The following is a 24,653-nucleotide window of genomic DNA, read 5'->3' as shown; positions in this document are numbered from 1 at the left end:
GTTGGTCTATTACGTAAAATATATAAAATATATACTCAACTCTCAACTTTGCTGAAAAGTTTTAAGGAAAATAGCTAAATTTCCAACACCAGAGAGCAACCAAAAGGAACGGATATGAAACTCTTTCAGTTCGCAGCTTTCCACCAGTAATGATTCGGACATTCATATTTATAGGTCCAGGTTGCAGCATATACCCCAAAGATAAAGTTAAAAGAAAATCTAAAGCTGCAGCAGTGGAAGGTGTAGTTTCAGTATGCACCAGTGTAACCTACTTACAATGCCAGTGTCATTATCAGAGTCCAGAGCTTCAAGCCGAGACGAAAAAGGCTTTCCCCCCCTCCATCAAATATTCTTGAACCAAGACCAGCCTCTTGCCCAGTATAAACCGTGGGACCTTTTGGCTTGTTATAAAGGCTTCTGCGGCAAAATATATACTCACCTCTAGCAGACATGCCGGGTAGGTAGAGCCTCTTTTCCTTTGCTGAGATTGAATAGTAGAAGAAGCAGTCCCGGTTCAACAGCTATATAAGGAAGCTTGGGGAAAACAATAGCTTATCTTTGCGTTAAGTTTTTCCAGTTATTAAATGGCATTTAACGCAGGGAAACATTCTGCAATGAGGTGGACTGGAGAAGAATGCGCGATGGAGAGAGCACTTTCCAGCTGCAGGGCGTGTCCTGGAAAAGACAGCATCCTTTCTTTTTTTTATGTCCCAGCCAGTTTCTGTCCATATTTGAACATGATATCAGGTAATTACAGTTATTTATGGAGTCGTATTTGAAATGCCTCGTCTGCAGCTGGATTCAGCCCTCACGAGAGAGCCGAGAGCCGAGAGCCTGCCTGTTCCCTGTCCCGGATGACTGCGCGGTTCTCACGTAGTGGGGTTCAATTACAAGCTTGACAGCTACTGTGGAGAAATTCCTACAGACATTGGGGCAAATTTACAGTTAAAGTATCGGGAGAATCCTCCACCCTGCAAATACTCAATGCAATGCATATAAAGGAAGCGTGAACTCAGCCTGGCATAGGAAAATTACGGCGGTTTGAGGGAAAATATGTACAGCTGGTGTATTAATCCTTTCATGAGCAGTGGTCATGAATAGCAGACAATTATCCAAAGGTCTTTTTTTTTTTTTTTTTGCATGTGCTTGTGTTCGTATTGTTGACAGGCATTTTAGCCACATTTTATGTGTACACTGCCTCCTACTGGGCGATCAGTGTTAGTTCACAAAAAATGTCTTCAAACTTAAATAGTATCGAAGACAAAAAGTGCCACAATCATGTAAAAACAAAATCTATACATGTATGCCATAATTTTGGTTAAATGTGATAAATACAGTAAAATAAATAAAAATATTTATGAATACATTAATAGTGTTTTGTACTTACACAATTAAATAATTAGATGTCAAAAATTATGAATGAAATTTCTTATTCAGCCTATTATAAAATAGAATTTAACACGTCTCTGTCAAATAGACCGCGGCTTTAGATTGGTTAGAATGCACAGGAAGTCACCTTCAGACCAATCTCCTGAAGGTGACATTGATTTTATATCTTAGGATAACATATTTTTTAAATTATGAGGTGTAGCAACACAGGATTATGAAATTATTTTTATGCTGATAATTATATTTTTGAAAATGGTCATACGTATTTTTTTCAATAACTTAAATATGTATTGAATTATTGCAGTTTAGACCCTTGATATTAAAGAGATGCAATGACTTATACATATTTATCTGGATAATCATATGTAATCATATAGCTACATGAAATATATGTAAATTATTAAAGCATAGGGAAAGTATAAATAACCTTTTTATTTTTTTATCTAATTGACGTTTAAAATATATATTGGTAAATTATGTTATATTCAAAATTTTACACATTTAAATATACTGCTCAAAAAAATAAAGGGAACACTTCAGTGTTCACTTAAATGTTAAAGTGTTCCCTTTATTTTTTTGAGCAGTGTATATTTTTAGAAATTGATTAATTTATGGAATTAGACATCGATATTTTTAGCCTTCATTGAGCTCACCTTTCAAAACAGAGTTCAGTTTTGTGCAGTGACTGTTGCCCGGTGCATCGGCGCCCTCTGGTGGTCACTTTCAGAAGCGTTTGGCGAGGGAAGTGCCACCGTGTCCAAAGTGAGCCTACCTTTCCTCTGAGCCCTTAGACGTCTTGTTTACAGTAGCGGTGCCAGGCCTGTAAAGTTCCGAGGCCCAGAACGTGCTGCGAGTTTATTGCTTTCATTATACTCTTTCGTTTCAAGGGTCATTGCATGAAACCTCCAATCTGGAGCGAGGCGGCAACAACAGGAAGAAGAAGATAGAGGAATTCTCTAGGTCTTCTCGGGAGAAACTGGTCCAGTCGAAGAACAAGATGTTCTCCAAATTTACGTCCATTCTCCAGCACGCTGTAGAAGCGGTGAGTTTTATTAAAGCTGGACGTTTTTTCTGTATCAGTTTTCGTTTTGTGGCGTTAATGTGGGTTAAACTCGGTGTTTTGTCGAAACGTCAGCATTAGGCTGTTAGCTAGCGAGCTAACAATTCGCATATTTTATTCTGCTTGTTTCTTTTCACTCGGTACCCTCAGTTGTGCTTTTTTTTATTTTTGTTTGGTTGGTTGATTTTTATGTTTTCAAAGAGTGACAAGTGTATACATTAATGCGAATTATTTCAAAAGCTACCTTTTAGCTCTTGATATGCTAAAAGCTAAGCTAACATCTACGCTAGTTCATGCTATTTCAAACAGTATGTCGAAATATTTGGACCGTGATGTTGCGCAAACATTCTATTAACCATTTCAAATTGACAGTCCGTGGCCTTTCTGCCTCAGTACTTTGCTAAAATTAAACATAACATTTTTGCAAGTAGGTTACCTGATTAACAATAAGCACCTAGCTGCAGGAAAACCTGTCCCTCTCCTCCTATTGTTTGTAAGGCTAAACAGTCGACTGGTTTCCTTGCCACCCAGAGGAGTGGTCGTCGATATGTTTCCAGTTGCTGCCTCACAAAATAAAAATGTAACAGTCATGACCTCAACTCATGATTGAACATACCAGCATTTTTACCCAGTCAGTTAATAGGTGTACCAATAAGAACACCAATAACAGCCAGTATATTAGCGAAAATGTTGCTTTAATTTATTAACCAGTTCTGTCTTTTTTGTGGGTTTTTTTTTTTTTTTTTTAGAACATTTTTAAATTGCATTTACTTTCTTCTCATTTGGGGTAATATCTAAGGAGGATCACTAGTTCTCCAGTGTCACTGTCCTGCAACCTTTGGATGCATCCCTGCTCCAACACACCTGAATTAAATGAGTGGTTAATTTTTAAAACTTACCGACGTTTCAGAAGTTGCAGGACCATTTGGCTGATTTTTAAAAAATACGAGTAAAGCTACTTTGTTGGGTGAAAAACATCAACAAAAAGGCCTGGTTGCTTACAGGAATAAAACAAATGATATGTTGGACGTTTGTTTATGTTTATTACAAGCAATTGTAAAACCTGCAGTAAGAAATAGAAAGTTGTTTTTGAGAGGCCATTCAAGCCACATCATATACAAGTTCACTATTCATATTTAAGGTAATTTGCAGAAAAATAAATATTAAAATACTAAAAATTTAAGGGAACATTTTAAAAGCAGTAACTCACTTGGACACGATCAAATTTAACTGATATTTTTCTCTCTTGTTTTCCAGCTTGCACCGTCTCTACCCTTGCAAGAAGACTTTGTCTATCACTGGAAGGGCATTACACATTATTACATTGAAACTTCTGGTAAGGCATGTTTGAAATCTGATCACAGCTGAAGAAGAAATGATTGTTATCTACATTTATTTCTGCATTAACACATTAGTCCTTTGCCATGCTGAAAATGCACCTTGTTCACAGCATGTTTTTCATTTGAGTGACGGTGCTTTTTGTTATTGAGTCAGACAGGATCATCCTGAAATCATTTGTTATTTTTATATCAGTTTATGTTTAGCCCTGATGGAAAAATGCTGCTGTTTCATGTTGGTTTTGATTTGTGCTGCACTTTTTATTCTGTCTAAAACTGGATATCATCAACACTCTTCTCAGGGTTGATAATACACTTAAAATGAGCTAAATGGCAGGATTCAGATTTGCGCATTCTTTGGAAGCCTGTTTGCATTGTGAGAGCAGCCTCACTGTTTCAGAGAAAGCACAAAATGGAAAGTCGCTGTCAAGTATTCTGAGAATGTTGAGCTTGCATTGCAGTAGCGTTTCACGATGCTTAGCCGCCATCTTTTCCCCGTGCTCATCTATAGAAGTAATATTAGACGCTCATATTACGCAAATGTGTGGCAGCTAAAACCCGACTTTTTAAAAGTTTGACGCTTCTAATTAGAGTTGCACAATATATTGAATCCTTGAAGCGTAAGCGTGTGCAGTAATGCAATTGGAAACAACGAGTGTTGCAATTTTTGTAAGTTATTACATTTCAAGTAGCTTGCAATAATGCCAATGATGCTTCAGTGAACTCTCTCTGTCTGCAAAGGCCTCACCTCCTTACACGTTTGGACAATTATTCACCCTGTTTTTGGATGCTGTGAAGCTGGAAGGATTTTTGCTCTTACTTTTTAACATTCTGGCAGCTGCTATGATGCGTAATCGTGGCTGCAATGTATTGTTTTTACAACTGGGAGCTGCTGATTAGCATCTCAAATATTACTTGAACTACGACCCCAAATCCCAGGGAGTTGAAAAGGAGGCTTCATGGCTGCAGAGCAGAGAGAGAAGAGGGGGGAAGTTCAAACCGTCTCTTCCATCCATCATAATGGGCAAAAATTATATCCCTGGCAGGGTGGCAAAAGCAAAGGAGGAGGATTAGCAGTACTTGCTCGCAAAAGTCTTTAAAAAGAACAAACTGAACTAATGTAACAGACCTACTTCAACATACTGCCACCATGATCGATGTAATTCTATAAATTATTTCTATTATATTTTGATTTGGAGTATTGTACCTTTTTATTTTTTGCTTTTTATGGTATTAAAAAGGTGTTTAACATATTTCTGTTAGATGACAAAGCTCCAGTCACAGACACCAACATCCCATCCCACCTGGAGCAGATGCTGGACATTCTGACCCAGGAGGAGGCAGAAAGGGAGTCTGGTGAGACGGGACCCTGCATGGAGTACCTCCTGCACCACAAGATCCTGGAGACCCTCTACACGTTGGGCAAAGCAGATGTAAGGAGGTCTTTCATTGTTCTAGATAATTAGGTTTTATTTAATTGTTTGGGGAGTAAAAACAGGTGGTTTTCATCAGATTGTTTCTAAACGTTGTGTTTCAGTGTCCTCCTGGGATGAAACAGCAAGTCCTCACCTTTTACACAAAGCTGCTCGCTCACATTCGTCAGCCGCTTCTGCCACACATCAACGTCCACCGACCTGTACAGGTGAGACGCTTCGCCGTCTGCTTTTCCTCTCTGTGTGATGGCGCGTTACTTATTTAGGACGTTTTTCCTCCAATCGATCTGTCAGAAACTGATCCGGCTGTGTGGTGAGGTTCTGGCTGCACCTACAGAAAACGAGGAGATCCAGTTTCTTTGCATCGTCTGTGCCAAACTAAAGCAGGACCCGTACCTTGTCAACTTCTTCCTTGAGGTGGGTTCTTGTGAGAAGAAATGTGGAGCTTTTATTAAAGTTTTAAATGTCTGGGTGTCAGACTGTTTTTACATTTTAAATGTTTGCAGAACAAATCAAAGAGACCAGAGGTAAAGAGTCCTGCTGCAGCAGAGGGGGGGAAGGACGGTGTTCTGGCTCCAGACACGGGCCAATCTCAGGCAGATCATCCTGGAGAGCCTCAAGCCGCAGCTGCTGCTGCTGCCACTTCCAGACCAGCTGCTAACAATAACAACACCAACAACTACAATCTGGTCACCTCGCTGCTTAACCTCACAAAGAGTCCAGTAAGTCAATTTCACATGAATAATTTTACTCAATTTATTCATTTTTCTACTTGATCGTCAAAAATTCCAACTTTCTGTTCACTAAACGCACCTTATGGAAAATCAGCGACAACCTTTGGCCTGAAAGTTGTTAGCTATTTACAGTATAAGTGAGTTATTCAAAAAATGAAGACGGAGGAATTTAAAATAAAACTGTATTTTGTGTGGGTTCAGGCTGTGAGAGAGAGCAAGACTTTCAGCTGAAAACAGGAAGGTTGAACACAGTGAATGAAGCAAAGTTGCTCAGTTTTAGGGCTGAAATGATTAATTGTGATGAATTATTGAAATAATTGTCAACTGATTTAGTGATTGATTAATCGCTAACTGGCGTATACAGACTAAAAGAGGCAATTTTCTGAAAGAACTATACAAAGCAGTAATTAAGCCAAAACTGTACAAAAACTTTTTGCATAAAAAAAAACATTTGTCTCCAAATATTTCCTACCCAGAACTGCACAAGTAGCATAGTTTAGTTTTAACTTCACCTGGTTCAAATTCTGTTATAAAAAATCTTATATTAAGCACCTTTTGTTGTCCAATTATTGATTAATCAATAGAAAAAAACAACTAAGAAATCAGCCCCACACAGTTTTGATGTTAGTCAAGTAGAAAGTGTTCAGTTTACACACTATTGAACTATTTTTTTGCATCATTTGCTACAAATAGTTAAGTATATACCAAGGGAATGCTGTGTGGTAGCATTTTGTGCAATATAATAAATTTTCTTTGTTTACTTTCATCTTTTAATACATTTATAATATTCTGATCACGTCTATAATCAAGATTGTGTTTTCTATTCTTTTTAGGATGGCAGGATCGTGGTGAAAGCATGTGAGGGCTTGATGCTCCTCGTTAGTCTGCCTGAGCCGGCTGCGGCCAAGTGTCTAACAGAAAACACGGAGCTGTGTGAGCTTCTCACCGACAGGCTGGTCTCGTTTTATAAAGCTCTGCCGCCGTCCATGGACCCCCTGGACATCGAGACAGTGGAGTCAGTCAACTGGGGGTAAATCGGAGTTTAACTCCGTTTTCATTTTGTTGTCTTTAAATAACATTTTGTATGAAATTGTGTTTTGAATGGCCTTACAAGTCCTTTTTTTCCTCCTTTTTGTCTGTTTCAGTCTAGATGTATACAACCTGAAAGAGGACGCTGCTGTCTTCACAGGGAAGAGAGCTCTGATTTCATTCCTGTCGTGGCTCGATTATTGCGATCAGCTCATCAAAGAGGCGCAGAAGGTTTGTTGTTTTTTTTTTTTAAAACCAGCTCTGATTGTTGTGCTTTGATGTGTTGTATTGTAGTCTAAATTGACAGAACTACCGATGTTCTCTCTGAAAAGCTTTGTTTCTTTGTTTTTCTGTCTTCCAGTCGGCCGCTGCAGTGATGGCGAAGGCTGTGAGAGAAAGATTCTTTGTGTCCGTGATGGAACCGCAGCTCATGCAGACGTAAGTGCTGCTCCTGATTCATCCATCAATCATCGCGCATTGACATTTCTAGACTCGAGTGAGTCGTGACTGCTCCCAAATAAGTTTCCTTTGCACGCTGCCGCAGGTCCGAGGTGGGAATTCTGACCTCCACGGCGCTGCTGAACCGCATCATAAGGCAGGTGACGTCCGAAGCGCTGCTGCAGGAGATTGTCTACTTTCTGCTGGGAGAGGACAAAGAGGCAGAAACTCTGGCTACCGTCGCTCAGAATCCACTCAGACACAGACTCATCGAGCACTGTGACCATCTGTCAGATGAGGTTGTTATCTATCATATTCATACCCCTTGAACTTCCTCACATTTTCACACAAAACAACCACAAACTTCAGTGTTATTATGTGACCGAGCAACACAAAGTAGCACAGAACTGTGGATGGAAAAAGATTTTAATAAACTGTGGAAAAGTGCGGCGTCCATTTGCATCCTGCCACCTTGAGTCCACACCAGAACCACCATTTTGATGCATTTGCAGCTTGCAAGTTTTAATAGGAGTCTCTACTATTTCTAGACACAAAGGCTAAATTTTTGCTTATTCCTCTTTTTCAAAAACAAAAACAGCTCAAGTTTTCTGTGTATTTAGCTTCTTTCTTTCTACCATCAACTCTGACCTGCTTCCCTCTTCCTGCTAAAGAAAAGCATCCCCACAGCATGCTGCTGCCACCACCACGCTAAACATTGTGTTTTTTCTACAACACATAAAGTTTTGCATGCATATCAAAAAGTTGGACATAGCCAAAAACATTAATGTCATTTTCTTTCAGTAAATACTTTAAACTTTCCTTATGGTTTTGGAGCTGCAAGTGGCTCTTTGGAGTTTCCACTATGGCTCTTAGTAAATGGCAAAAAATTAAAAGAACCAGAAAATGTTTTTAAAGACAGATATAATAACAAATGCAGGTTTTTAACTGTTTTTTCTGCAATATTTGCACTAAATTTGAGACTGAAAATACCAGAAATGTTTTAAATCAGTTTTCCTTGTCATTAGGTTGAAATCTATGTGCATTTAAACATATATATTTATATATATCTTCATTTTAAATCCTAAAAAATAGAAGTAAAATGCTGGTTCTTGGAAAATGACTAGAAATTTCCTAAATTACACATTTAACTAAAAAGTTGCCTTTTTCAAAAAGTCATGACATTTGGGGCTTTAAAGTTTTATTTGGCTGCTCTGAGAGCCGAATGACTCTTGAGGGCCACATTTTTTTCTAACATATGCAATAATGTATTATTTTGCATCTATTTAATAAGTATGTCTTGGTTGACCACATACATTTTTCATTGGACATCTTTTTTCTTTCTTTTTCTTTTACATTGTGTAATTTCCTTGTTCACTGAAGCTCTTTGAAATCTCTCCAATGAGCAACTAAAAGCTGAGAAATACTAATTAGAGCATGACAGAAGTTCTCGGAGCACAAAAGAAAGATGAATCATTTTTGTGTTGTTAAAGCAACAGCCGCCTACTTCCCTGTCGAGTAAAACGAATCTTTCTCGTCTTCAGATCAGCATCATGACGCTGCGGTTGTTCGAGCAGCTGATCCAGAAGCCCGACCAGCACATCCTGCACAGCTTGGTGCTGCGCGGCCTGGAGGAGAGGAACTACCTGGAGAACAAACCGCAGGAGGAGCGGGAGCCCCTGGAGAACGGGCAGCCCCATGACGCTGTGTAAGGACCTGCTGTCGTCCTGCAAGATTCTGCCTGAACAAAATGCAGTGCAAATAAAAAGAATGCATCAGTTATCTGTGTTGTAAATGAGCTGGAGAGTCTTCTGTTTGGTTTTATTTACCGTTCCTCTGGTGCTGTGATTAAGTAGCTATCGTTGTGATGTGGAGGATTATTAGCCTAATTGAAAGTTGTGGATAAAAATGAAATCCAATGAGCATTAATTAGCCTCTTTAGTTTGGTTAATGTGATCTGATGAAACCATTAAGACACACCCCTGCCACAGCTGTCTGGTGTTCCTCATCCAGCTGCTTCATAAGCTGCAGAAATGCTCATTTTATTCAGCTGTTCACATAAAGTACTCGACATAAGTCTTTTTTTTTTCTGAACAAGTTCTGGTACACAATGCTAAACAATGACAAAAAGAGAAGATTTTGAACATAGATCTGTCTAAAAATTACAATACGAGACTTGATAATGAGAACGAATCTCCGTCTGCAGGGACCTGGAGGAGGATCCGCTGTTTGGAGACGACCTTTCCCCGGACAGCAGGCTGTCTGGCTCCGACTGGCTCGGCTCCTCACCACAACACAGCCCCGATCACTCAAAGTCTGACGGGAAAACCGAGGTCCACAAGATCGTCAATAGGTGCTGGATCTGTTCCTGCTGCAGCGCTGGATGAAGCGTCTATCTGTTCTAACTCTGGTTTGTTTCCTGCAGCTTCCTGTGTTTGGTGCCGGATGAGGCCAAGTCATCGTATCACGTCGAAGGCACCGGCTACGACACCTACCTCAGAGACGCTCACAGACAGGTCAGCTCCACTCCTCCAACCGAGAAAGTCTTCTGCTTTTGTCTTCTTCCTTTAAAGGGTTTGATTTTCGCCTCAGTTCAGGGACTTCTGTGGCGTCTGCCAGCGGTGGGACTGGAGAGGAAGTCCGAAGCCTCTGGAGAAATGCAACTTGGACATGCCGTTCTTTGAAGGTCACTTCCTAAAGGTTCTGTTTGACAGAATGGGTCGCATCCTTGATCAAGTGAGTTTGATTTATTATAATGTCAAATCTTGAAGGAATGTTGAATATTGAGTTGCTTAATTGCATTTGCAAGGTTAGTTTAGGGACTTAAATTGATTGTTTTTGATGAACTTCTTTAACTATTAGCAGAATCACAAACACTTTTGATTCTCCTAATTGCTAAAGGATATAAAAATTCTTATTGTCGGGCCCTAATATCCTAGTTTCATATTTGTTTTGACCTTTAAATGAAACTTTGAGAACTAATTTCTTATTTCCTGCTTTGTCCTTCTTCCTGCAGCCTTATGACGTCAACCTGCAGGTGACTGCCGTTCTCTCCAAGCTGTCCTTGCTGCCCCACCCTCATCTACATGAATACTTGCTGGACCCTTACATCAGCCTGGCCCCCGGCTGCAGGTCCCTGTTCTCCGTCATCGTCAGGGTGAGACGTCCTCTTGAGATGCCACAACCGTCAGAGAGAATGTTTCTATTACTAAAGTTTACAGACTGGAGTTGATTTAATATTGGGTTTTTTTATTTTGTGGCAGCTGCCTTGGAATTATCAGAAGCTTCATTAGTTTGATAACTGTGTGAAATTTGCCACATGTTTGTTCCCAGAACTACAGTTCCTACCTGGAGAATGAATTCTGGGAATTTTCTTTTATCACAGCTTACATATTTACAGGCTAATTGAAGCAGCTGCTAAAAATCAGAAGGCAGTGCATAAACATTAGCAGTTTTTTTATTAGCCTTGTTTAGCACACTGAATGGAGGAAGTCAATGTAAGACAACATGCTAGTGATACCCCACATGCCATTGGCAGCATTTAGGCTAATATTAGCATTTTGGCTATTTGTTAGCTTATACACTAATTGTAACATACTGAATGAAGCAAGTCCATGTTACTCAACATGCCTGTGACTCTCCACATGCTATTGAGTACATTGTAGCTTACTTTAGCATTAATGCTAAAGTAAGCTACAATGTTGAACAGAGAATTTTACCGGTTAAATTTCTTCAGAAATTTTCTGGTTTCCTTCTATTGTAACTAGGATCACATTTAATCTTTGACCTAAGTGCTAATGTACATGCTAGTGCCTTTAATTGCTGTGTTAAAACTTAGCTAAATACTCAAGTGTTTTCAATTGAAAAATGTGATCCTGCTTTTTGTTGTTGAGAGAACAAACAAAATATTCTTTCTGTTTTCTTCAATCGAGCCCAAAATAATAAGTAAACTGCATAGCTTTCATTTAGCCTTTACTTGCACTAGGACAGTGTGCAAAAACGATCTGAAGTTTTGTAACTGCAAAAACCATTGATTATTAAAATATTCATGCTTACTGTATTGTTGAGTAGGTTTAAAAAGTTGCCACATTTTTGGTTCTTTTTTTAAAGATGATATGGTTTACATTTGAGCTGACAGTTTTGGCCTATGTGACAGAAAGTTTGGACACCCCTGTTCCAGAGGGAGAAATGACTCAGGGTCTTTTGTCAAAAACAAAAGAGAAATCCTAAAACGGCTCAAATATGAGGCTACTGCATTTACTTGAAGAATGAAGTTTTAATCGTGTCTTCTTCAGAGGTTTTTGTGTCGTTTCGTGCAGTGGTGGTTGGTGCAGCGCCACCACAGGCTAGGAGGGGAACAGCTTTTTCGATGGGTTTGTTTTGTTTGACACAGTACAGTGTGAAAGCAAACTGCACCAGCTGAAAATGTAACAAATCAGGTGTGAAAAGGCCCTGGGTAAACTCTGTGTCCTCAGGTGGTTGGAGATTTAATGCTGAGGATTCACCGCATCCCAGACTTCACTCCCAAACTGCTGCTTGTGAGGAAGAGACTACTGGGCTTGGAGCCAGAGGGAGTCACGTACGTACTTACTGACGGCGTCAGCCGCTCTTCCTTTGAGCTGACCTCCGAAACGCCCCCTCTCTCCCTCTTTCTGTCCTCACAGCGTGGACCACAGTACGCTGCTGGAAGGTGTCATCGTGCTTGAGGAGTTCTGCAAAGAGCTGGCAGCCATCGCCTTCGTCAAATATCACGCAGCGGCTTCGTCCTCGCCGTAACCGTCCTGCTGCTCCACCATCTGCCTCTTCCAGGCGGACGGGTCAGGACGAGCCGGGGCCTCCCCCGGGCGCCGGCGGCACGGGGTCGGCAGAAAATTACCACTGACTGGTTTCACCTGCAAGACTGTTAGGAGCCCAGGTGGACGGGCTTCACCATCCCCCTTCCTCTGACCTCTGAGCAGGTCGGAGCGCAGACACTGCCCAGCCAGAGGACGAGACGGAGGACAGGGATGTTGATGGAGGTGCACAGACATGTCCACTGGACTCTTGTTTTTGTTGTTTTGTTTTTCCGACCTGTGCAGTTTCTCACTGCCCTTCTCTCCTCCATCCTGTCTTCTACCTTTGGAATGAGTGTGGAGTTTTAATATCGAGGAGTAAATGTGTGTATTTATGTTTCATCGCCTTAGTGTGGAGTCACACCTTTCAGTTACAGCGAAGTGTTTCTGTGTGGAACATTTTATCTTTAATCCCCGTTGTGTTGTCTGTTCGGAGAGAGAGAGGTTCCTGCACAATCCGGAAAAGTTTCCAGGATCAGAAAACTACAGAAAAACAAAATAAGAGTATGGAAATAATTTATTCTTCATCCAGTTGTCTAAATTTTTCTTTTCTGTAATTTTTCCTTCCCTTCTGTATATCCAGTCGATGGTTGTGTTATTTCCTTTCCTTTCTTCTGTCCCTCTTGTCATTCCTTCCTTTCATCTTTGAAAATTAAGACGGGAAAACTCTGAATTTTGAGTTCAGTGTTTTCCAGAATCATAAAATTATGGAAAAACAAAAGTGAATAATATGGAGACATATTTATATTCATTTCCTGTCCAATTGTCTAAATTTCTTCCTTTATTTCTGAGAAACACCATGGTGCTCTCCTTCTTCCCCCCTTGTCTTTCTTTTCTTCTGTCCTTCCTGTTTCCTTCATTTTCTTTCTTATAAAGACGTCTTACGTTTTTCTGAATATTGTGCAGGAACCAAGAGAAAAGCTGTAGAGGGGAAAATCCCCTCACCATCAACCCTTACACATATCTGTAGTTACATCCATAGTGACGTACTGCACTCATTTTAAATGCCAAGTCATCTTATTTATTTCTTGATTTGCTTCCATGTTGCCTTTTTTATCGAATGTTTTGTTGAAATTAAGACTTTAGTTTGTTTTGGTGTCTTTCCTGGGTTTGGCTTTAAGCGCATCACCGCCCAAAGATGTGACCCTCCATCACGTCGTGTCGAGCGAAAACGGGGAAAATTGCAGAAAATGAGAATTTGCACACGGATCTCGACCTCGCTGGTTACATCACTGAAGGTTAGGACGAGGCTTCAGGAACTCACCGGGCCGAGTGTTCATCGTTTTACTCATCAGTGTTCATATCTAGTCATCTCTGTAGACAGTAGGCATGGGCCGCTTTGAGATTCTCATTGTGTGGTTACATCGAGTGAAGATTTCTTTGATTTACTTGGAAAAATGCCAACATTATGTCAGTTTAAAAGAATAATTTATTATGTTGACTTTGATGCACAGATGAAATGAATATACAACTCTTTAACTTAGTTGTTGGTTTCTAGTTCTCATTCAGGAAATAACTTTTTTGTTTCACTGGTCGTGAAAAGTTAGAACTTGTGGAAAAAAATATTTTAATTTCCAGGTTGTTAAACCTGGTGCCCAGCAGATTACCTCCTCAGAAGTTCGCACCCATTTTGTTCACGGTTACCATAGCGACAGCTGCTTCTCCATACAACTTTTGAGTTCAGCTTTTTTGCCGCAAAGCCTTCAGTGCCTGCATGCTCATGTAGTTGGATAAATGCTGAGTAGGAAAAGAAGCAGATGGCTGTCCGTCCTTGTCTTTTAAAAACACTTTGGATGTACATTTTTGTAGAATCTTATTTATGCAACAAACAAAAAAAAAGAATTCAGAAAGAAATTTTTGAAATACAGAAAAGTGTAAAATCTAAAATTGGGATCATAACAAACTTCAGCCTGGAAACATCTTAATATGAGCAACAGATACATATTTTCTTACTACCAGAAATATTTCTAAACAGCCAAATTTTTCCACTTGAAGTTGGTGTAGCAACCTCCTTTTCAGGCAGCTGACTTGCAGTGTGCAGCGCTTTTTAAAGTGATTATACTTTATTAAGTGCAGAGGATGGCGGTCGTCAAAAACAGCTGTCCATAAAAGCTGATTTTGTCATTCCAGTAGAAAAGTGTACCAACCTTTATTCAGCCAGCTGACCGGCAGTGTTCAGTAGTTTTAAAACTTCTTATCTCTCAGCAAGAATCCAGGGCTGTTGCTTTAGTTTTCTCACCAGAACAAATACTACAGAACGGATGATTTTGACTTCCTACTTACAGGACATAAAAAGAGAAGTGAAGTTGCCGTCCTGTCCCAGAATCTACACCAACATGTAGCTGGATGTTGATTTTCTGTCAACCAGCTGACTGGTAATGTGCAGAAACAAGTGGGGGAGGGGTAATGCTCTCTGGTATGTCTTCTGAAGGAGTTGGGTCCGTTTGGGGGAAAACGGCTCATGCCTGGTGGAGAAACGCATCTTCTACTATTCTAGTCATCAGATCTGATGATCAGGATGAGGATCTGAACTTTCTCACCTTTGGGGATGAACATTTGAGTCCGTGAGGAACCTACGTCTCATTTTTCTTTTGTTTTAAAAAAGACTGACTTATAAAGAGTTTTGTCCCAACCCCTTCCCTGTACAGTATACGGAGACGTCCGTCGCAAGTTGTCATGACATCCTGTGAGGTGTTGCAGTGTTACTCGTTCATCCTAGAGATGACGTGGCGTTGGAACGGGTTGCGTGTTGCCTTTATGTCTGGAGGCTGTCTTTAATTTATAATCCTGCTCATAGAAATGTTTGTAAATGTGCTTTTTGTTTTAATTTGATCCCAGAAGGGATCCGTGCTGTTTGGACAGTGTTATTGATTGAAGCCATGAGTATCTGCTCCTTTTGTTTTTGTTTCCTTCTCCAAATTCATCACTCTTGCACCTAAGCTACATTATGCAAACTGCTTGCATGGATCCAGATTTGCACATTGTTGTAATTCTTGTTTTGTATGTTTTACTTTTCTTCTTCTTCGTCATGAACCAAAACACCAAGAAAAAAAAGAAGTTCTGGATGTTCCAGGAGTAACATTTCTATTGTTTCTTTTGTTATTTTAACTGTCATGCACATTTTTTAAATCGACTGTTTTGCAACTTCTGGTGTACAGTTGTATATTGTATGTGTACAATAGCGTTAAAGTTATACTACCTGGTGAAAATGCATGCTTGAAGCAATTCTTCTTCATCGTGCAGAGAGAGAAAAGGGACAGTGGAGCCGAGTTTGTTCTCAGCTGTCAGCACTTTGGTCTGGGAAGACACTGACAGGAAGAGAAGACGCCTTACTAAACACTGTGGATCCTTCGATTATCCTACAAGTGCATCTCAGTAAATTAGGATATCATTCAAGATCGAAAGTTAATTGGAAGGAAAAAGTGTGGCTGGGTAAGTGACGAGACTCCAACTTAGGATTTGCCTTTTATAAATCTTTTCAAGATTGCATTTACCTTGGTTGGTTGTGAATCTTTTACCACACTTTGTCCCTCCACTAAACTTTCCATTAATGTTTTGATAGAAGCTGGCTGTTTTAAAGTGCTGTATTACTGGACAAGTGCCTGACAGCATTTTTCACCCTGGTTGTGGTGACAATAACATCTTGGTTTTAATTATTAAAAACTTATTTTACTGAATTCTTTGGAAGAGTGATAAATCTACTGAAATGGTTTTTTCTCCAATTTTTTTTTTTATTCCTTAGCTTTTTGCGTAAGAATTTTTCTACCACATTTTTCCTTCCACTTAACATGTAATTGCCATAAAATTATTCTGAGTTTATTTCTATTTCACTTTTTATTTAATAATTACCTTTTGTGGCTTTAAGATTTCTACACTTTTCCTTCCAAACTTCTAAATTTCCAGATTTTTTCATTATAGATTTCTTTATTAAAAACCGTTTTTGCTTTTAACATTTCTTCCACATTTTTTATTTAATATTTAAAATTTTCTGGAGGAAAAAAAAAAAAATCAGCTTTTGAATTGTCAAATATGTAGATATTCTAAATGTACTGAGATGCCCCTGTAGGTTTTGCTGATGTAGGCTCTTTTCTTGATGTGTGAAGATGTACAGGACACCAATCACTGCATCATGTCTGGTTTTTATCAAAAAGTGGGGCAGGTCTCATTTCACTGCCAGTCATTTTACACATTAACATGGTTTTTCCTACCAATAGCTGTAGAACAGGAAGTTCATTTAGTCATCAGCTAACTGATGGTTATACTTTTTATTTGGGTCTGTTCAAAAACAGCATGATTTTGTTTAACATTCTCTGTCCTGATAAAAAAAAAAAAAATTGTTTGCTTCTCAGCAGATGTGATCATTTTTCCGACAGTTTGCATTTCATCTTGTTTTTATTACAAAATATCTGTACAATACAACAAAAATACACAATCATTTCTTTCAACGACGAGGTGAAAAACACAAACTGCTCAATTTAAAAAAATAAAATGAAATAAACATTTCCTAATGAGTACCAGAGTACAGAAGTGAATGTCTGCAACTTGTCTCTAATGATCGACAGTCGGGTTTCCTTCGTCATGTTCCGTCATCCCACCAGTTCTGGAGAAACGAGTCAACAACGAGCAAAACCCCTCGCAGGGAGAAGCACAAAACAGGGCGGCGGGTCCAAAAGCCGTGTGAGAGAAATATCCTACAGCCTTGCATTACTTTGCTTTCAAAATCTGCCTTTGGATCACAGGCACTATGGTGCAAAAACAGGACGCAAGTCTGGTCTTGCAACTCGGACTCGGTCAGTAATCTTAACATTTTAAAGCACCTCAGGACACAATCCCCAACAATCACATCCTTGTTCTCACGCAGAAAAGCGTTCTCTTTCCCGCCAGCTTTAAACTTCACCCACAGGTGGATCAAGGCAACTAGAGTAGCATCTGGAAATGGATCTACTTGGTCTGTATTAGTTGTATTTATACAGCATCCCTGGTAAAGATCAGTATAAAGCCTTAAAAGAAACTCGTCTTTCATTGCAGCATCACTGGAAAATGTTAAATTCATCTCAGTAGTTGGGAGGGAAATATTTAATTAAGTACCAGCATCCCATTAGGGATACAGGATAGTTTTTAGCTTCATTTGGGAACTTTTAATTTTTTTGCTATATTCTTGGGGTATAAATATGTTGCGACACTCTTGACTTTAAACTAAGTGAAGAAAAATAGTTACAAGTTTTTTTTTTAGATCTTTACAGTCAGAGCAATAATAATAAAATGTTAACACAATTAAAAATGAAACAAGCAAGACTTTATCTAGTTTAACCAGAAAGCCGTTTTCTCCCCATGATGATATCTGGGATTGTTTGAAAAACTCAACATTTTAATTATAATCTCGTGGGAGCTACTATAAAACTCAAACTGGGTGATTATTGGGTTTTTCTGCATAATTAATTATCCAAAACTTAAGGTCAACATGAATTTTTCAAATCATTTTAAGGCTTTTTACTCATTTTACCAAGGATAAACGTCAGTTCATGAACATTAAACTAAAATTTTTGATAGGAAATATTTCAATCCGATTGTCACGTCTAATAGAGGGTACAGTACTGAAATCTTCTCTACCAAAGTAAAGAATACAACAGCAGTAAATTATAAAGGTGTTGTGCTTTCACTGACAAAGTTACATGATCTGGAAATTCCTTCAAAACAAACACAAAAAAAACAGCATAAACAAAAACAAAAGCGCAGAAAGTTGTAGATAACAGCTTTCTTTCTCCATCTTGTAGTGAACGATGGTGCATTCATTTACACATCCATGTAAATAACTCAACTTCTACCTACAGAACCCACTATGTAAAAAAAACAAAAAAACGTTACATGCCGCTGCACAAACTGAACCGAGCTAAAAATACAACTGTTCATTTGTTTTATAAACTATTTACATTTCCAAATGTTTTTTTTTTCCCCCCCCCCGTTTTGTTTTAAGCCAGAAAGCAAGTCTCTGTCCTCCCTACACCCCGTTTTACAAAACCCCAGATGTGTGTATGCACACACACACACACGCGCACACACACACACACATGCTTGTGCACGGATGGCTCACACAGGAACATTCAGACAAACAAATGTCTCTTTGGCTGGTGTGAAGCTGGTGGCACCTTGCAGTCCGTGTGTGTCATTACATTTTGTCAAAAGGAAACAAAGCTCACGCTAAAAATAACACCATCTAACAGCATAGAAAATAGGCTCCAATTATAATATAGTGATATATCTCCTATGTATTTGCAAATATATATATATATATTTATATACCAAAAACATACTTCATATTGTTTAAGGGCCTGCCACACATATGCCCTTCATTGTGTTTATAGATATGTACTGATAAATCACATTCAGAAAAGTGATGGTAAATTTCAAAGGAAGGCATCAATAAATAGATGTGTGTGTCTGTGTGTGTGCGTGTGTGTGTGTATATATATGTGTGTGTGTCTGCCATGTTAAACAGCTCCAGCCGTCCGTCAGTCGCCCTTTGTGCTCTGTGTCGCGTCCAGATTGACCACCTGGAGCTCCGTCAGGTTACTGCTGCTGCTGCTGCCGCTCGACTGCTGGCCAATCACCATCTGCAGAAAAATTAATTAATTATAAAAATTAAAAACGCAAGCGTATCAGGCGAGAGGGGGGGGTGGGGGGGGGACAACAGACAGCCAATCACAGGTCATCACAGCACACAGCAGCCAGAGCAAATGGACGTCCTGCAGCTAATCCACAGAAATCTGTTTGTCCTGGAAAAAACCACTCAAGATGACGCCATAAAACACATTAGCTTAATGTTTCAATCGTTTTATCCATGCACTGCTGCTGTGGCTACAGGCGCAGCTCAGTGAGCTGGAATAACTTCAAAAAGTTCATTTATTTTAGTAATTCTATTAAATTATTCTGACTCATTGTATTGATGAAAGTGGAATAATGCAAGTATCAAAAATAAAAAATAAAAATAAAATTCTGTTCATCAGAAAATTTTATCAAATGTGATTAGAAAAAAAAGAACTACACAAGTTTTCCTTCCAGTAAACTTTCATCTAAAATGCATCAGATTCAATTTTTTGCAGTTTATAGAGGTAAATGGGTATAATTCGAAAATATTACTAAAGTATTAATAAAAACAATGCTATTTCCGCTGAATGAAGATCACAGCTGTGTTTTTCCTCTGTGATGTAAAGCAAGAAAAGAAAAACAACTGAAAAGCTCATCTTATACACTGCTCAAAAAAATAAAGGGAACACTTCAGTGTTCACTTAAATGTTAACGTGTTCCCTTTATTGTTTTGAGCAGTGTATATTTGTGTGTTCCACACAGAGTGACACATTAGAAGTGTGTATTTCAAGTAATTGTGACAGTTAGAGGTATTGAAAACCCAAAATTAAGTTTCTAAAAACTTATTTTCAAATTTTTTTCTGTTCTTATTAAATAGGAATTATATTTTTTTAAAAAAGCATTTTATATACAGAAATCTTATGCTGACATGTTTCTACTGTATTTCTTCCTTCCACTAAATTTTCAGATTTCAAAAATGGATAAGATGTGCAACCTATTTTTCAAAACCAGAGAATATTAGATATTTTTCACTCTTTAAAGAGTCTGTAGGTTAGAATGAGTCTGGAATAATTTCTAACCATTTGCCATATTTTTTAAAATAATTTTTAATCTGCTTTTGTACAAATTAAATAACTTAATACTACACACTTTAGTCTTGATGACACCAATACATATAGATACACATATGTATTAATATACACATGTTAATTTCGATGCTTCTATTCAAAAGTAAAAACTGAGTTCATGAAACTCAAGACAAATAATGTTTCTTTTTTTAAATGCAAATGTATTTTCACTGGTTTCTTCCCTTCCACTAAACTTGAAAACAACTTGATTTGATTTCAAAAATAGCTCAGGCCTGCTATGTATTCATATTTTTAACAGATACACTGGCATATTTTGGGTTTTCATCAGCTGCAAGCAACAATCATCAAAATCAGAACAAAGTGGTTGAAATCTATCGTTATGTGTAATGAATCATTATGAGTTTACTAAAATAAATGCCCTTTTTGATGCGCTTCTTTTTTTTTTTTTTTTTTTACAAGATGCACCTGTGTAATTGGTGTATTCTGTATGTGTTTGGCAACAAAATAAAAACCAACAAGATGCCAGCTGAACACTCCACATTCATTCAATAAAGACCAAACAGGACGCCGCCCTGCGGCCTGTGTGCCAAGTGCTCTGTTAAGATGCATTAGTGAAGTCAACGTGGCATGCTGGTTGCATAGGGAATATGAGAGTTTCACTTGTGAAATGCAGATCTTGCCGTACTGGGTGTAGCTGCACTGTTGAGACAGGGATCTGCACCGTGCCGGGAGGTGCTGTGAGGAACACCTGAGGGACGGCACCTGGGCAGGAAAACACAGAAAGATCAAAAATTTAAAAAAAATAAAATCTGTGAATCTTCGCCATCCATCCCTCAGGTGAAGCGACGTGGCGCGACGCGGCGCGGCTCCCACCTGTGTCTTGGCTGTGCGCGTGGGACACCTGCATGGTCGGGGCTCCCTGGGAGAAGGCGTTGAGCACGGCCAGCCCCCCGTCGGCCAGCGCCGGCGTGGAGGCGTACATCACCGTGTGAGGGCTGGGGTACATCATGTGGCCCGGCACAGACGTTGGCACTGACGAAGTGACGATGGTTGCCGGGAGACTCACCGTTGCTGGGGGAGACGGAGAGAGACTCTAAAGGCATGAGGGGTGCGCAACATGTTGGCCAGCAGATGGCGCTTGATATCCAAACTCTCCTTCCTGCTCAGGCATGTGCGTTCCATCACAACCCATCGTTCATCATTAGTAGCGGGAAGATTTCTTATCAAGAGCGTTTAAAAATTAGCACAGATTTCCTATAATAGATATTTATTAAGAAATGTTTAGTTTTCATTTCATGAATGGTTATGTAACATTTTGCGGCTCTAAACGAGTTTTATTTTGAAGGAAATAAAACGGCTCTTTGGTTTGTAAAGGTTAAACACTGATGGGTTAATTCATGTTCTAGAGTGGCCTAGCCAAAGCCTTGAACTATATCTCATCGAGAATTTGTGGCAAGGTGACCAATATCCCAACAATAATCTCTGAAAAGGAAATAAAATCCGTTACAGTTTGGCGTTGTTTGAGGCATCAATACTTTTTTGAGACGCTGTAAACTATTTATTCAAAGTAATACTATAAAATATTAAGAAACTGTATGTATAAAAATTCTGGTAATAACGAATAAAGCATTGAACAAAAGTCTTTCTTCTGGAATTAAGAAATTATTTAAGAGGGAGTAAAAATAATTTACAAGGTTTTTTTTTAATATTTGAAGTAAAATCTAAATGTATTTTAGTTCTCAGCGTGAAACTGGAATGAATAAAATTATGATCTCTGATGTGGTTATTTTGGTGAGTTTTAAAAGAACCTTTAAATGTAAAAGCTATAAAAGAAAAAATATAAAAGTGCTATGTAAATATATATATATATATTTGTATATCACAATTTTTGACTGTAAATGTGTTTGATGTGTTTATGTTTTCATGACGTAAAGCACTTTGAACTGCCCTGTGGCTTAAATGTGCTAAACAAATAATCTTCACTGATTGATTGACACGTATTGTGTAATCATGTAAATTAAATTCTTAGAGTAGGGTCGGCAAGTATAAGTGTCATCTTCAGCCTATTCCTGTATTTGACATATTATTGGTTTGCGAAATAACGTTTTCTTTCCTGTAAATTTACTAAAAAATAAAGTTAACCTGAATCTGTGTACACGGGGATCGCTCCAGTGAAACTCCGACCTACCGGTGGAGTTGGTGGAGGTGTGAGAGATCTCGGGGCTGCTGTCGCTGTTGGAGGTGGGCTGTGTGTTGGGATGGACCTGGATGGCCTGGAGCTGCTGAGGAACGCCTGCACCTGCAGAAAGAAAATAAACACACACACACACACGGAGGCCATGAAGCCACTGCGGCAACTCGACAGAACCCGACCCAGGGAACAAGCAGCAAAGAACTACGTCACATTAGTGCCGTTAGCAGAGTTAGGAGAAAGTCCTCGTGCGTGTGGAGAGAGTAACTCTAGCATTAGATGGTTGAGTGTTAGCAGAGGAAGTAGGGAAAGCGGTGTGCAAGCAGCAGGCTCATGGAGGTATGACTGAGATTAGCGGAGGCAGGCACGGTGGCAGCATGCAGAGCAGATCACCTGTGAGGGAGACAGCAGCAGGGAAGCGGAGGACAGCCTGCTGTCCCTGCTGTGGCTGTGGGGCGGCGGCCAGGGTCTGACCATGCTGCCCCTGGAGGGCCAGAAAGTGCTGCTGCAGCTGGCTCAGAGGAATGGTGGGGGTGCTGGGGGGGAGAGGAGTGCCTGCTGCAGGGGCACGCACACAAATATACATGGGTTAAAACTAAATAGTGTTTTAAGAAAAAGCAGAAATCCTGTTTTTCCATTGTTCTGAAGCACTAAAGTGTCCTCTGCGTGTTCAGAGACTCGCCAAATATAAAAAGGCAACATTTACCGTCTCCTTCCCTCAGCATCAGAAACTGCAGATTGTGAGGTCAAAGAAACAACGGCGCTAAAACCCTACAGAACTTAACTTCAGTCTACCATTACCGGCCTGGTCAACAGCCAAAACATTGTCTGGGCTTTTTTCAACTGTTTTAGGGTGATTTAGATGTGCTGAATCCACAAAGCACATTGGTTTTGCTCAATGATGTCAACTTTCTGAACTACAGATGCAAAATGGATGACTTGTTCTCGCATATGGGGCGGTTTCCTGAGAATCTGGATCAATGAGTGACGAGCAGGAGGAGAGATTCCATCAGGACAGAAAAGAGATGGAGAATTTTGCACAAAGAAGATGTAATGTTCAATTTACATGCACTTACCCTCATCAGTGCTCATTATTCAATTTGCAGAAATCCAAGTTTGTAACATTTCATTAATACACTCTGTTAGAAAACCCTTTTTTTTCCTCCTAAAACCTTTTTATCTTAATGGATTTATCTTAAATCTTAATGGAAATGAACTGATAATGTCGCAAAATGTCATCTGATCTTAGTCAGAAGATCTCTACATCAAAGTAGACCTGATTGAAAAAAATGGATGTTATTTTTGGATTCAGTGGTGCAAAATAGTCCTAATTCAGTTGAGAAAAAAAACAGACTTCCAAAAAAAGTATCTTTTTGTAACTCAGTGTTATTATTTTGTCTGCTAATTAACGTATAATATATTTTGCCTCTGAGGAATTGAGGGTAAACACCAAGTTGTTGGCTGCGAGCCAGGACTCACAGGAGCCGAGGACCAAGTGGGATCATTTATTTTTGGTGGCCACCAACCCACAACAACAAGAAGATTCCTTAAAGGGCTGCGGTCAGAGCGGCTATCATTGTTTTCTGTCTGCTGCCCCGGTTCATTAATGTTTGACCTTAAAGCTGAAATGTGGAACCTGCAAACACCACAGATTGGAAGACGGGATGCAGGGAGGCAGGGATTGATGGTTGGATGGACAAACAGATAAATGGACAGATGGACAAACGGATGGATGGATGGATGAATGAATGAATGGTTGAAAAAAAAATTGATGGGACTGTTGAATAAATGGAAAGATGGTGAAACTGATCGATGGACAGAGAAACTGAATGACAAATGTATGGAGTTATGGATGAACAAACTGAGGGATCGTTGGTTGATTGGTTGGTTTGATGAAAAAATGATATTTGGATTGTTGGACCAACAGATGGTAAGAAAAACTGATGATTAGGTCGTCTGACTGGAGAAGGAACAGACAGGATGGACAGCAAATCTAAGGGATGGGAAATAAAATTATTTTTTAACACTTCGTTGACTCTTTCCACCCTTATTCAAAACTACAAAATACTTCAACTGAACTCCGTATTTATCCAGACTTTCACACTGTAGCAATTCAGTTTTTTTTTTCGTTTGTTTTGTTTTTTTAAGTCAGACGACGACTTCTTTTGATTCTAGACGTGGTTAATTCAACATGATGTCTCAAATGTGAATGTTGGGTAATGGGGAACATCAACGTTCCCATTATGAAAAATGTCACATCTTCCTTTTGGGAACGTGAGAGTAATTAATTAATTTCAATTTTGTATAAACGGTACAAGATGAACTGCTGAGGTTTTCTTCAAACACACCGAGTTCTCCTCAGAACCATGAAACAATGACAAACAAGATTTGTTCAACATCCAAGTTTAAAGATCTTGAGCTGTAAAAGTTCATCTTGTTGGCACATAGCAACCAGCCACACCAACTGTGGATGAGCAGAACAGCCTGAAACTCCTCTGACTCAGGCTTGTTGTCCTTTTGGGTTGTCATTTTCAACAGAG

The 24,653-nt window shown here is 39.3% G+C and overlaps 3 protein-coding genes across 7 annotated transcripts in view; 1 reads left to right on the top strand and 2 right to left on the bottom strand.

The window, feature by feature from the left end:
• ablim1a (actin binding LIM protein 1a) overlaps positions 1–519 on the bottom strand; it is a 59,060-nt gene extending 58,541 nt beyond the window's left edge. The window contains exon 1 of the mRNA XM_008430312.2: positions 440–519. Coding sequence (XP_008428534.1) covers positions 440–452 — 13 coding nt within the window. The 5' untranslated portion in view covers positions 453–519. The remainder of the gene's footprint in view (positions 1–439) is intronic.
• On the top strand, positions 311–18,100 carry fhip2a (FHF complex subunit HOOK interacting protein 2). Of its 3 annotated transcripts, none has more exons than XM_017308961.1 (18): positions 311–457; positions 2,277–2,431; positions 3,707–3,785; positions 5,050–5,219; positions 5,324–5,428; positions 5,514–5,636; positions 5,726–5,941; positions 6,787–6,983; positions 7,099–7,213; positions 7,344–7,420; positions 7,527–7,719; positions 8,962–9,125; positions 9,624–9,770; positions 9,843–9,933; positions 10,010–10,153; positions 10,434–10,574; positions 11,893–11,996; positions 12,082–18,100. In XM_017308961.1, the coding sequence occupies exons 1-18, from the start codon at positions 451–453 to the stop codon at positions 12,191–12,193; spliced, it is 2,340 nt and encodes a 779-aa protein (XP_017164450.1). In that variant the 5' UTR covers positions 311–450; the 3' UTR covers positions 12,194–18,100. The 3 variants fall into 3 exon arrangements, with proteins under 3 accessions (XP_017164450.1, XP_017164449.1, XP_017164451.1); XM_017308960.1 differs by lacking the exon at positions 311–457 and adding an exon at positions 486–747; XM_017308962.1 differs by lacking the exon at positions 311–457 and adding an exon at positions 2,082–2,151.
• Positions 15,972–24,653, bottom strand: part of srfb (serum response factor b) — a 31,344-nt gene continuing 22,662 nt past the window's right edge. Inside the window, exons 4-8 of one of the 3 annotated variants that reach the window (XM_008430297.2) lie at positions 22,507–22,671; positions 22,111–22,221; positions 20,796–20,993; positions 20,583–20,684; positions 15,972–18,860 (exon numbers count right to left, since the gene is read on the bottom strand). In XM_008430297.2, the coding sequence (XP_008428519.1) occupies positions 18,817–18,860; positions 20,583–20,684; positions 20,796–20,993; positions 22,111–22,221; positions 22,507–22,671 (620 nt within the window). In that variant the 3' untranslated portion in view covers positions 15,972–18,816. The remainder of the gene's footprint in view (positions 18,861–20,582; positions 20,685–20,795; positions 20,994–22,110; positions 22,222–22,506; positions 22,672–24,653) is intronic. The other 2 variants (XM_008430296.2, XM_008430298.2) reach the window with 2 other exon arrangements.

This window comes from Poecilia reticulata, linkage group LG15, assembly GCF_000633615.1.
Source record: "Poecilia reticulata strain Guanapo linkage group LG15, Guppy_female_1.0+MT, whole genome shotgun sequence".
Classification (NCBI taxonomy): Eukaryota; Metazoa; Chordata; class Actinopteri; order Cyprinodontiformes; family Poeciliidae; genus Poecilia; species Poecilia reticulata.
Note: the sequence above shows the minus strand (reverse complement) of the source record. Positions and strands in the feature narration are given on the sequence as shown.

Excerpts from the sequence above, each read along its gene's own strand:
- fhip2a (XM_017308960.1), top strand. The coding sequence starts at position 585 with ATGGCATTTAACGCAGGGAAACATTCTGCAATGAGGTGGACTGGAGAA. Across the intron at positions 5,429-5,513 it reads ACGTCCACCGACCTGTACAG|AAACTGATCCGGCTGTGTGG; the intron begins GTGAGACGCTTC and ends TCGATCTGTCAG. Across the intron at positions 7,214-7,343 it reads TCATCAAAGAGGCGCAGAAG|TCGGCCGCTGCAGTGATGGC; the intron begins GTTTGTTGTTTT and ends TCTGTCTTCCAG.